The sequence below is a fragment of the Schistocerca piceifrons genome, chromosome 2 (genome assembly GCF_021461385.2).
Source record: "Schistocerca piceifrons isolate TAMUIC-IGC-003096 chromosome 2, iqSchPice1.1, whole genome shotgun sequence".
In the NCBI taxonomy this organism is placed as follows: Eukaryota; Metazoa; Arthropoda; class Insecta; order Orthoptera; family Acrididae; genus Schistocerca; species Schistocerca piceifrons.
The window spans coordinates 843,424,038-843,438,040 of NC_060139.1; the positions used below are offsets into that span (position 1 = coordinate 843,424,038).

Consider the following 14,003-nt stretch of genomic DNA (forward strand, 5'->3'; position numbering starts at 1 on the left):
ATGGCCACTCGAAGTTCTACAAATGTGCAGAAAAGTCAGTGCTGGCAAAAACGGCTGTGACTTCTTCTCTAATAAAGATAAAACAGTGAACCATGTAATTTTGGAAAGGTCTTGAAACAAGTTTTTCAGTGATAAGCCATTTTGTCATATTTGAAGAATGTACACACTGAAGATCAGTGACATTGACCTTCGACCTTGAATATCTCAAAACATGTCGCCTTCAAAATTGAATGAAGAAAATGTTACTTCTTCTTGTTGCACTACACAACATAGTAAAAAATCGAGATGGTTTGAAACTGGGATAAGGAGATATAAATTAATATGTACAGCAATGTGCTGCATTAATGCAAAAATAAACTGTATTCAGACTCCAACAACATAACACAAAGCTCTGAAAAATATGTTTACTATTAAAAAGGTGGTATTATATAATATAGCACAGAAATTTAGTACAGTTAGCAGGCCAGTAGCAAGCATTTGTAATATGGGAGGTCACACACTATGACATGTGACTGTCAATTATGCAAAACATGATATAGGCATCCCAGCTGAATGTATGCTTGGAAGGCGTGGTAAACCGGTTCAGATTTACAGAAACAAATGTGACAGATGTGTAACCTAGACTTACTATGCTTCAATGCTAGGAAGCGACACATGACACTGCACATATTATGGTCAAGAAAATATGTTTGCCCTGTTGCTGCTCTCACATGAACCATTGTAAGAATGTCCTCCTTGTCCACAGTTAGGGCATCAGGTTTCTCTTGGTATACATATAAAGGTGAAGGGCCAAGAGGATGTAGGAAGCTAATTGCAACCATATTGATATCTTCATTAACATTCTAAACACATTCAAGCATCCAACAAACCCTGTGATATCGCCAAAGTATGAGTCTCATTGGGACCTAGCTAAGACTCATTTCTGATGTCTGACGAATTGGAGAAAACTTTCGTTTGAACATTGTAATAGCCAGTGGGAATAATACAATGTAACTTGTGCGAGTGTGTGCAGATCACTCTTGCAGGAGAGATTCATCGTCATCATAGTCACTGTTAGTCATATAATGAAAGTGACACACTGCAATGGTCTTCGATCACCATTCAAACATCTGTCTGTGTGTCATTATCTGAGAATTGTAGATACACTGCACACAGTCATGAGCAGCAAGCCTCTTGACGATACCAGCAATACCATCACTTGGTCTTTTGCCGTATAATGTGGCCAAAAAATGCCAGTCTGCATGGATGCTGAAATCAGCCTGATGAAAAGTTTTGTTGACAAATTCTTGTGATTTTTATACTGGTCTGTAGCACCATTTGAGAAGTAGAAAACATACTTAGGTGTTTATTGGAAAAGGTATTTCATAAAGCTAAATAAGTGACACTGAAGAAGATGAACACTCACTGTATCATTTTATGGCATTCTGATGTTATAACAAGTGAAATGGCATCAACGGCACGACTTTCTGGATGTCTATAATAAACAACAAATGGATGAATGGCAGCCTCTGCATTGTTCCAATAAAACCTCTGCACCTCATTGTGCAGGATAAATGATAATATTCTGGAAAATCACATATTACAATTTATTCATATTCACCAAGTGTGTCTTTCAGATGTTGCAGATTCACACTGTTGGGTGGCTATGAAGGAGTGCAACAAAAGCTTTTTTAATGTACCTGCAAGGTTTTCCAAGAAATCTTCCACAGGTGATACACATGTCTAGAGAGTTGTTCTATCTGTACATGTCCACAGTTTATTTTATTTCATCAATTTTATTTTCATCAGACAACTCTTGCAGGTGCGGCTTGATAGAATATGTACTTGGGCAGTTTCCACAACTGGACATATAGCATTTTGGCAGTGCAGGATTACAAATTATCCAACCAAGACAGCGTTTGTAGGTGCTAAGGTGACAGTGTGTATCACATGTCAACTCTCTTCATCTGGAACGTTCCAGCACGATCTTCACATTTTTGTGACTATTGCAAATGCACACACACTGGGTACCAGTTGCACCAGCCAAAACACAGTTCTTGCGTCGCAACTGGCAGAATTTCAGTAATCTTATTTTCGGTCATGCGCGTTCATCTGATACAGTTCGTGCAGATTTCCCAACAGTATCCATTTTTGTTTATAAATCCTGGAACCATTTTCCTTGACAGAGACAAAATCAGTCTTTCCAGGCAAACAATGGCTTATATTGTCTCTGTTATAGAATTCTGTGACACTGTTCACACTTTGTTCACTTAAGAAATGTTTAGGTCTTGGATTGGGAGTTGCTAAGATGCCATATTCTTTGACTAATTGTTTTACTTTTCTCACTGAATAGTTAGGGACTCCAAATTATATTTTGAATTCTTCAAATACTCCAAATTATTGGAGGAAACATCAGAATTTGGATCTTATCATTGCTGGTGGTGCTGGTACGGAATTTCTCTTTCAATTGCATTATCATTTCAAATTCAACATTTGTTTGATAATCTGCATTTTCTTCCACACTAGGTGTATATTTACTTCGGAATACCTCAGCCACTTGCCCAATATCTTTCTGTGCACATTATTTTCTCTCCCAGTCTCTTCTTTCTCCTTGGGGACTAACCAAGAGGTACGAAACTATCATTTAATGCATCTAAATCAATTTTTGGGGCTACAGATGTGTCTTGTTCATCTGAGGAGCTATGCAGGTTTGTGGTTTCCATTTGTTTCAGTGTAGCTGGGTCAACCACTGGCCCTTGTCCCGAATTATTTTTTTTCTACATTTATCACCTAATTTGTAGTCTGCTGTTATGCCACCGATCATATCAACCATTTGCACCTTATGTAGATTGTTCTTGTATCTGTTGTGAACATCATCTCTGAATGGTTTACAGTAATACATGATCCTCTCAAAACCCATCTTCAAAGTGGATTGTATAATTTCAAAATCCAACACCTCTTGCAGCAGCTCTTTGTGTACATGTAGCAGCCACACTGATATATTATATTTGATAGCTTGATATTGGCCTGCCTACATTGTTACCACTCTGTGCATTGTTATAACACTGCCTTTTTAACAATAAACTTGTTTTTCAGTGCTTTGTTTTATATTGTTGGAGTCTGAATACAATTTATTTTGCATTAATGCAACACATTGCTGTACATATTAATTTACATCTCCTAATCCCATTGTCATCCCAACTAAATTTTTTACTATGTTGTATAGTGTAACATGAAGAAGCAATTTTTTTCCCATCAATTTCGAAGGTGACATGTTTTGAGAAATTAAAGGTCGATGATCAAGGTGAGTAACCTTAATTGTTTAAGTCTTCAAATATGACAAAATTGCTTATTATTGAAAAGCTTGTTTCAAGACCTTTCCAAAATTACCTGGTTCACTGTTCTGTCTGTACTAGAACAGAAGTTACAGCCAGTTTTCTCAGCAGTGTTTGTCAGATTCTCTGCACATTTTTTAGAACTCCAAGTGGCCATTATTCTCATCTTATGTGTGCTAAAATTCTGTAATTTGGTATTTTTCATTATATTGTCATATGCAATGAACATACCAAACTTCATGAAAATCGAAGAGGCTCGGGTAGAAAATAGTACTTTTCTGTGTTGATTTGATGTCTTTGTCTTACAGCTCCTCACAGCCTGTTGAAGAACTTTTATACCTAAATGCCATAACTCATCTTGTTCCATCCTCACCTCACATCTGTGTGAGAATTCAGGCTGACTTTCCTGGACTAAATTCATAACAGACTTTGACCATGATTAATGTTCTTATGATGTAACTTAGCCTCACAAATCATTCTCTGTACATATTCACATATTTCTTCCTGCACCTTGTTTTTATTTCTTAACATTTCTCATTTTGCTTCTGTATTTAGAGTCCTCTATCGCTCTCTCCTTTGACTATCATTCACATTCAGGAACATCAAATAAGCTGCTCTTTTCTTTCTTTTTCTAAATTACACCAAACTGGTTTCATCTTCTTTTCATATACCCAAAGGGCTCATTTCGCTGTTTCATCATTGGCCACCTTTACGTGCTCATATTCCTGTTCTGCTGTTCTCTCTGCACTCTCCAATTTTTTTTACTACCACTGTTGATAAAAGTACTTCGTACCATCTTCCCTTAGACTGTCCAAGTTGTACCTCATAATTTCATTCTTGTTGGCATGTTGCGTCCTCTTCTGTTCGCCACCCTTCCAGAAGGTATAGGGGATATAAATTGTACATTCCACCAGGTGGTGGACACTTCCACAGTGTGCCTATTTTTTAACTCTTGACCACCTGTACTTTCAAACTGACTTTTTGCCACAAGATTAGATAATCTATGGTTATACCATGTAAATTTATGTCTGTCCTTGTGAGCAAATAATGTATTTTCCACTCAAAATTCATACTGCGCCAATAAATCCACCAACCTTTTCCTATTCTCATTCCCAACATCTTCCTCATGCATCCAAGTAGTGTTGTTATTCTTCCCTTACCATTCTCTGCCATTAAAATCTTCTGCGAGTATCAGCTCATAGCCACTTGGAATGGCTTCTGTAGTTTCTATCAGCATCTGTTCAGAATCTTTTACTTTCACTGATGAGTCTTCAGTTGGGCCATACACTTGCAATGTGATTATATTCATGGCTCTAGCTTTCCGGTTTAGCTCTATCAACGTTTCACTAACTGCCTGCCACAAGGTTATATATTTTGACCATAGTTTATTTGTCCATGCCATTAACATAATGTGGGAACTCCAGGAGATATTCACAACCTGTACCTTTCTTTTCTGTTTCGGAAAGGACAGCTACAACAATGCTGTGTCACCTTATATCAATTAAAACTTCTTGTTGTGAATATAATAGAGGGAAACATTCCACGTGGGAAAAATATATCTAAAAACAAAGATGATGTAACTTACCAAACGAAAGCGTTGGTATGTTGATAGACACACAGGTTCGATTCTTGAATAAGAATATCACAGTACACAAATCTTTTAACTGACATTTTTCAACTGCATTATGCATTGAATTTTCATGACATTCGTTATCCACAGTACTTGAAGAATTGTGTGTCATCTCCACTTTTGTAGTAAAATGTAAATTTTTGTGATTTTCAAGAAATTTGCAGTAACGCTATTTGTTCTTGATATGTTAGCAAGGTCTCACAACTGCACAAGTTAACTGCCGAATGGAGCCTGTCACAGTGTCTGTGATAGAACTGCCCATGTGTAAAGCAGTTCTGGGTATCTTACTGATTGCAAGTGTAAGGGATTTCACAAATCGTGACAGGCATACATTTTCATGAAAACTTGTGTTTTGGTAATTTACTTGTCCATAATTATAATATTTGTTGTAATGATAAAAATTTGTAAACAGTCAAATAACATTGGAAATTGCAATAAAATACATGTATTTTTTTCTGTTATATTACCTGTGAAATGTAATATGGAAGAAATAATGTGACCAATGTTTAAAAAAATTATGACTCCAAGAAATAAAGAAAAAAATTAGCAGGACTGGATCCAGCAATCCAGCATATGCGCTGGTTGAACACTTCCCACTGGACCGCCACTATCTTGTACTCAGTGTTGCAATGCAGTGGTATATAATAAATGTGTAAAAATTCTCTTGTGATTTTCTCAAAATTGTGTAAGTAGTACTCCTCACTGCTTGCACACGGACTACTAGAAGTGTACAAAGTTTGAAGTAAATCCTTGATCTGAACATTGTGGCCTGTCCTAGTAAGTAGCCTTGTATTGTTATCCTCCTACAGTTACTCAATAATAGCATCTTGCTGTGCACCAAAGTATCATCAGCAAACAGTCACAGATTGCTGCTCACACTGCCCACCAGATCATTCCTGTGTATAGAAAACAGCAGCAGTCCAGTCACACTTCCGTGGGGCACTCCTGCTGCGTACTCATAATTGAGAACAGCCTACTGGGTTCTATTACTTCAGAAGTCCTAGAGCCACTCAATATCTGAGAATCTATTCCATATGCTTGTACCTTCATCAACAGTTTGCAATGTGGTATGGTGTCAAATGCTTTCTGGAAATCTGGGAATATGGCGTCTGCCTGTTAGCCTTCACCCATGGTTCACAGGATATCATATGAGAAAAGAGTGAGCTGATTTTTGCACAAGTGATGCTTTCTAAAACTGTGCTAATTTGTGGATAGAAGCTGCTTAGTCTCAAGGAAATTAAATATTTAAACAGAGAATGTGTTCAAGAATTTTGCAGAAAGCCAATATTAAGAGTGTTTTTCTGTAAGTTTATGGGTCTGTCCTTTTAGTCTTCTTATATACAGGAGTCACCTAAACTTTTTCCAGTCACTTGGGACTTTGCACTGGATAAATGCAAGATAAGTAAGGAACCAGTGCCGTAGAGTACTCTTTGTAAAACCAAACTGGAATTTCATCTGGGCATGATGACATATTTGTTTTGAAGTCTTTTAATTGCTTCTCTGTGCTAGGGGTGCCTATTACTGTGCCCTCCACATAGGAGTCCATGCAACTGTCAAATAATGATGTGTTTGTAAGAAATTCCTGCATGAACATTTTCGTAAATGAGACATTTGAAACTATAGCTTTCCTTTTGCTGTCTTCTGTTGCTACACAAGGTGCCGAATAGAAGCCTTTGTCCTACTTAGTGATTTTGCATGGGACCAGAATATTTTCAAGTTCTCAGCAAGATCTTTTCTTAAGGTATGGTGATGGTAATTGTATGCCTCACGCATTGATCTTTTTATAGATGCAATAATCTCTAATAATTTTTTCCTGTTACCATGTGCACATTCGTTTTAGGAGCAATCTTCTTCAGCACATTCAGAATTTTGTTGTTAAACCACAGTGGGTCATTTTGATTCTTATTTCACTTACTCGGCATATATTTCTCTAGTGTGTGGTGTACAATTTGTTGAAGCTTTGCCCATAATTTCTCTGTGTAGTGCTGTAGTTCTAGAGCATTTGGTCATTCCACAGTCACATGGTTCAGCTCTGTGAAACAGAGCTACTCCAAGGCCTAGTCAACAGTTAAGTACAAGATAACATCATTCTAATGAATATCATTCTTATTGTTTCCATTTAGATCTAGATTTCTGTGTGTGCATTGAAGTAGTCAGGAAATTTATATTTTTTTACTTTGAGTTTGAGCAGTTTTTATTTTTTGTTTGCTAAATATTAAATTTATTTTTCCTAGTTTTGATACTGTGGTCCATGTGTTGAATTTAGCTTTGCCAAAGAGGGTTACAAGCACAGTATGTAGACATGATAGTCATGTACAGCTCCCATAATCATAGTTCCAAAGTAACTCAACAAAACCACCACTGAAACTAATCTTTATACAAAATTCATGCCTCTTGTTGTATGAGATAGATACACTTGGAGATTTCATGTCTCAGCTGAAGATAGAAATATAGCTGGGGGCGTGATAACATTATTGACAACATTTATTGTTGCTGTGCTATTAGCACGCAACAAATTTGTTACACAGACAGAAGTATGGTTAACATTGCTTGCTAAGAGAGACTGTATCTGATTCATCTTAAGTGTGTGCAGAATTTGGACATAAGGAACAATTCCCAACACCTATAATTTTGCCAGTGCGTTCATTTCATTTGTCATATGATCGTAATGGTGCTTTCCAGTGATGGAGTTGTGCTCATTCATAGCACATCTACAAAAAATAGTTAAATGTTACTTAAAAATCAGCACCATTGTAGTGTGTGTGTGTGTGTGTGTGTGTGTGTGTGTGTGTGTGTGTGTGGGCGAGAGAGAGAGAGAGAGAGAGAGAGAGAGAGAGAGAGATTTGCACAATACCAAGCAATGGAGAATCCAGAATGGTTGTTGTTGTGGTCTTCAGTCCTGAGACTGGTTTGATGCAGCTCTCCATGCTACTCTATCCTGTGCAAGCTTCTTCATCTCCCAGTACCTACTGCAACCTACATCCTTCTGAATCTGCTTGGTGTATTCATCTCTTGGTCTCCCTCTACGATTTTTACCCTCCACGCTGCCCTCCAATACTAAATTGGTGATCCCTTGATGCCTCAGAACATGTCCTACCAACCGATCCCTTCTTCTGGTCAAGTTGTGCCACAAACTTCTCTTCTCCCCAATCCTATTCAATACTTCCTCATTAGTTATGTGATCTACCCATCTAATCTTCAGCATTCTTCTATAGCACCACATTTCGAAAGCTTCTATTCTCTTCTTGTCCAAACTATTTATCGTCCATGTTTCACTTCCATACATGGCTACACTCCATACGAATACTTTCAGAAATGACTTCCTGACACTTAAATCAATACTGGATGTTAACAAATTTCTCTTCTTCAGGAACGCTTTCCTTGCCATTGCCAGCCTACATTTTATATCCTCTCTACTTCGACCATCATCAGTTATTTTGCTCCCCAAATAGCAAAACTCCTTAACTACTTTAAGTGCCTCATTTCCTAATCTAATTCCCTCAGCATCACCCGACTTAATTAGACTACATTCCATTATCCTTGTTTTGCTTTTGTTGACGTTCATCTTATATCCTCCTTTCAAGACACTGTCCATTCCATTCAACTGCTCTTCCAAGTCCTTTGCTGTCTCTGACAGAATTACAATGTCATCGGCGAACCTCAAAGTTTTTATTTCTTCTCCATGAATTTTAATACCTACCCCGAATTTTTCTTTTGTTTCCTTTACTGCTTGCTCAATATACAGATTGAACAACATCGGGGAGAGGCTACAACCCTGTCTTACTCCCTTCCCAACCACTGCTTCCCTTTCATGTCCCTCGACTCTTATAACTGCCATCTGGTTTCTGTACAAATTGTAAATAGCCTTTCGCTCCCTGTATTTTACCCCTGCCACCTTTAGAATTTGAAAGAGAGTATTCCAGTCAACATTGTCAAAAGCTTTCTCTAAGTCTACAAATGCTAGAAACGTAGGTTTGCCTTTCCTTAATCTTTCTTCTAAGATAAGTCGTAAGGTCAGTATTGCCTCACGTGTTCCAGTGTTTCTACGGAATCCAAACTGATCTTCCCCGAGGTTGGCTTCTACTAGTTTTTCCATTCGTCTGTAGAGAATTCGTGTTAGTATTTTGCAGCTGTGACTTATTAAGCTGATAGTTCGGTAATTTTCACATCTGTCAACACCTGCTTTCTTTGGGATTGGAATTATTATATTCTTCTTGAAGTCTGAGGGTATTTCGCCTGTTTCATACATCTTGCTCACCAGATGATAGAATTTTGTCAGGACTGGCTCTCCCACGGCCGTCAGTAGTTCCAATGGAATATTGTCTACTCCGGGGGCCTTGTTTGTACTCAGGTCTTTCAGTGCTCTGTCAAACTCTTCACGCAGTATCGTATCTCCCATTTCATCTTCATCTACATCCTCTTCCATTTCCATAATATTGTCCTCAAGTACATCGCCCTTGTATAGACCCTCTATATACTCCTTCCACCTCTCTGCTTTCCCTTCTTTGCTTAGAACTGGGTTTCCATCCGAGCTCTTGATATTCATACAAGTCGTTCTCTTATCTCCAAAGGTCTCTTTAATTTTCCTGTAGGCAGTATCTATCTTACCCCTAGTGAGACAAGCCTCTACATCCTTACATTTGTCCTCTAGCCATCCCTGCTTAGCCATTTTGCACTTCCTGTCGATCTCATTTTTGAGACGTTTGTATTCCTTTTTGCCTGTTTCACTTACTGCATTTTTATATTTTCTCCTTTCATCAATTAAATTCAATATTTCTTCTGTTACCCAAGGATTTCTACTAGCCCTCATCTTTTTACCTACTTGATCCTCTGCTGCCCTCACTACTTCATCCCTCAAAGCTACCCATTCTTCTTCTACTGTATTTATTTCCCTCATTCCTGTCAATTGCTCCCTTATGCTCTCCCTGAATCTCTGTACAACCTCTGGTTCTTTTAGTTTATCCAGGTCCCATCTCCTTAAATTCCCACCTTTTTGCAGTTTCTTCAGTTTTAATCTACAGGTCATAACCAATAGATTGTGGTCAGAGTCCACATCTGCCCCTGGAAATGTCTTACAATTTAAAACCTGGTTCCTAAATTTCTGTCTTACCAGAATGGTATGTAACAATATTATGGAAAGGATAGTTGTTATTGACCATATAGGGGAGGTGCTGAGTCGCAGATAGGCACAATAAAAAGACTGTCGGAAAGTGAGCTTTCAGCCAACAAGGCCTTTACTGGAAATACACAACACACACACACACACACACACACACACACACACACACACACACACACACCTACCTGAAGTCTCTGGCTGCTGAGGCCAGATTGTGAACAGCAGCACATGAAGAGTGAAGCAATTGGGTGGTGGTGGTAGTGGTAAGGAGGAGGGGGGCATGGGGGGGGAGGGGGGACAGTAAAGTGCTGGTTGTGGGAGCTTACAGGGACGAGGTGGAGAGAGGGCAGGGCAGTTAGGTGCAGTCAGGCGGTTAGGAGAAGGAAGGGAAGTAGCGGAAAAGGAGAGAAGTAAAAACAATGTGGGTGTGTTGGTGGAATAGAGGGCTGTATAGTGCTGGAATGAGAGCAGGGAGGGAAACCCTACCGTGCTATCTCCCCTCCTCCGCGCCCCAGCCTCCTCCTTTCCTCCTTAGCCCCACCACCCAGTTGTTTCTCCCATCATGCGCTGCTGCTCATAGTCTAGCCTCAGCAGCCAGAGACTGCATTAGTGTGTGTGTGTGTGTGTGTGTGTGTGTGTGTTTTGTCTATTTCCAACAAAGGCCCTATTGGCCAAAAGCTCGCATTCGGACAGACTTTTCATTGTAACTATCTGCAACTCAGCATCTCCACTATATGGTGAGTAGCAGCTACCCTTCTCATAGATTTGCAAAATAATAGTGCCAGAGCTTTTGCGATCTTTCTTATAGTTATATGGCTGGTCACATACGTTCAGCATTATGAAATGTCTGTTCATTATTGTGTGGAAATCCTCTCTACAGTGCTTCATTTCTTAAGTAGTGTAGTCCGTTGAATGACAATTGTATTTTACAAACCTTGCTTGGTTTATTGTGTTGGATCAAAGAGAGGTATACAGAAGGAAATTTACAGCAATACATTGTCCAGTCACATTAAAGTGATGACCTGTTAGAAGCCTCACTAACCACCTTTTGTAGTGTGGATTGCTGTGAGATGTTCAGGAAGAGACTCAGTGAGGATCTGGAGCAATGGTCAGTTGCACTAGGTTTTCCACCTAAGAACCCATGGCATGATCAACCCGAGTGAGGTGGTCCCACAGATTCTTGGTTGGATTTAAATCCTAGGAGACTGGTGGCCAGGGGAGAATGGTAAACTAATGCTGTTACTCTTCAAACACCCCCCCCCCCCCCACACACACACACACACACACACACACACACACACACACACACGCACACGCACACACACACACGCACACACTTACTGCGAGCTGTCTGACAAGTTGCGTTATCCTGCTGGTTGATGCCATCAGCAGAGGAAAAAAGTGATCACCTGTTAGAAACCTCACTAACCACCTTTTGCAGTATGGACTGCTGTGAGATGTTCAGGAAGAGATTCAGTGCATGTGGGGGTGAAAAAGGCCCTCAAGGATAGATGCATACTTGTATTGATCCATTGTGCCTTCCCGAATAAGGAGATCACCCAGAGAATGCCGTGGAAACATTCCCCAAACCATAACGCTTCCTCCTCTGCCCTGGATCCCTTTGCTTTCAGAGGTTTCATGATGTACACATCAACAGCCATATGTCTGTTGGAGCATGTGATTCATCTGAAAAGGGCACAAGTCGCCACTCTGTGTACATCCAATTCCAGTATTGGCATGAAAATTCCAGCCCTCATTACTGATGAACAGCAGTCAGCACAGGTGCATGGAACAGGTGCCTGCTGAAGAGGCCCATACGCAGCAATGTTAGCGCAATCGTCATTGAAGAGACTGTTGGTAGCCTCCTGGTTCATCTGAGTGGTCAATTGCTTAACAGTTGCATGTATACTCACCTGTACGCATGTCTGCAGCCGTTGTCCACCACTGTCATCTGTGGTCCATGGTGCGTGTGTCACAGTTTCCTTGGCACTAGTTTTGCATAGTACCATTTTGCCAAGCCTAGTATATTTTAACCACAGCGATACATGAACAGTTTACAGACTTAGCCATTTTGGAAATGCTTCTGCCAAACGCTAATGATTGTGCCCGGTTGGACATCGTGTAAATAGCTAAATTTCCACAATATGACAACTGCATGGTTTGCCATCCCCCTGACATGCTTCATATGCTGTTGATTGCTACTAATGCCATCTGCCATCAATGAGTGGCAGTTGCTTGTTGATGCCGAATGTGGGTGGTGGTCACATTAAAGTGATTGGACCTTGTACATATATATTGTAGGAAGGTTGTGTGAAATGAATGGTGCATAAAATACATTTGCAATAAAATCCCTATTGTATGAATAAGAAAGGAACAGTGATGTAGTAATAGCTAAAATAAAACAGTTTAAATCTCAGTAATGATTTAAAGTAGAGTACATGAAATTTTTAAGTTTTGTTCACAGTAGCCAGAATTAGACACTCGCATAACTGTTACTTGTCATTTAACTGTCTCAAAGTTAATCTCAAACATTTTAATTTTGTTAAGAGTTAAGACTATTTATTATCCCTTCTCATGAAAAAGTAACAATCGTGATCTTTGGATATGAAGTTAGGTTTCAGAGAGTGGGTTATTTTTGTGCAAAGTATGACAAAAATTACTAAAATTTCTTCCATTAAGGTGTGATCTAACAGTTCTGTATGGGCTTCGTGCCATAGACTCCCGAATGGCAGGAATCTGATACATGTCAGCGTTGCGGACGTCCGTTCTTCTGGAATTTGCGTGCCATGATGGACCAACGCCAACTGGGTCTGCGACAGCACCATTGTCGGTTATGCGGTCGTGCAGTATGTGATCGTTGCAGCAATGGTCGTTCAACTATTCCCATCATGGGATTTGAATTTGATGTTCGCGTCTGTGACCCTTGTCATGTCCAGCTGAAGGATGCTGAGTAAGTGATAAAAATTGTTTATGTTTACAGTGCTTTTCTGCAGAAAATAGGAAAATAAACTATGATAAGCAGTTTTTGTTTATTGTTTTCCTGTGACTCTTTCTGATATTCTTACTCTGTAAAAAAAAAAGAGAAATTATTTTAGTGTAAATTGTCGAATACCTCATTCATTTTGTGTGTGTGTGTGTGTGTGTGTGTGTGTGTGTGTGTGTGTGTGTGAGAGAGAGAGAGAGAGAGAGAGAGTGTGCGCGTGCGTGTGCGTGTGCATGTGCATTTGAGAGAGAGAGAGAGAGAGAGAGAGAGAGAGAAGCACAGTATTTGTAACATGTTGCAGTGAACTTCTAACTGCATTCTCTACGAGTGTGAATTATGCTTGTGTGCACAATTTTTTTTTCTATTTAGTTTGTTTTGCCAAGCTATATATAACTAAAATGTAGTCATCTAGTTGTTTTTATAAAAATACTGATAAAAATAGTGATTGTGGATGAGCTAGATAGGGACTGTGTACATATAAGTGGCATGCAAATGAGAGAGAGACAGATGGAAAAAGTAAGCAGGCTGTTTCTATTTCAAAAGTAATCACCATAACTTTTAATACATTTATCCCACTGTAAGTCAAGGCAGTTGATGCCTTCATGGAAAAATTTTTGTGTTCGTCTCTGGAACCATGATCATACCCAGGCTGTAAGGAACAGTCTACTTAATTTTTTCCACCTCACTTGTTTTCATTTTGACTGTTCCCCATAGAATGTGGGTTTCGAGACCTCAGCCAGAATAGAGAGAAACATGCCAAGAATAAGCAGTATTCGTACAATATAAAATTAACTGGCTGAGGAATCAGAGAAAGGGAACTTGAATTTTTAAAGATATTAGGGAGTTTATTTATATATTAGTCACTAGGGAAAGAGAAGAAGCAGAACAGAAAAGTAGACAATACTGAACACTCTACATGTATGGGAGGGGAATTATTAACAACCTAGGTTGAGAAAG

General features: G+C 39.2%; 1 protein-coding gene across 1 annotated transcript in view; it reads left to right on the plus strand.

The window, feature by feature from the left end:
- Positions 1 to 14,003, plus strand: part of LOC124777447 (WD repeat and FYVE domain-containing protein 2) — a 66,538-nt gene that overhangs the window by 43,696 nt on the left and 8,839 nt on the right. Inside the window, exon 6 of the mRNA XM_047252861.1 lies at positions 12,781 to 13,013. Coding sequence (XP_047108817.1) covers positions 12,781 to 13,013 — 233 coding nt within the window. The remainder of the gene's footprint in view (positions 1 to 12,780; positions 13,014 to 14,003) is intronic.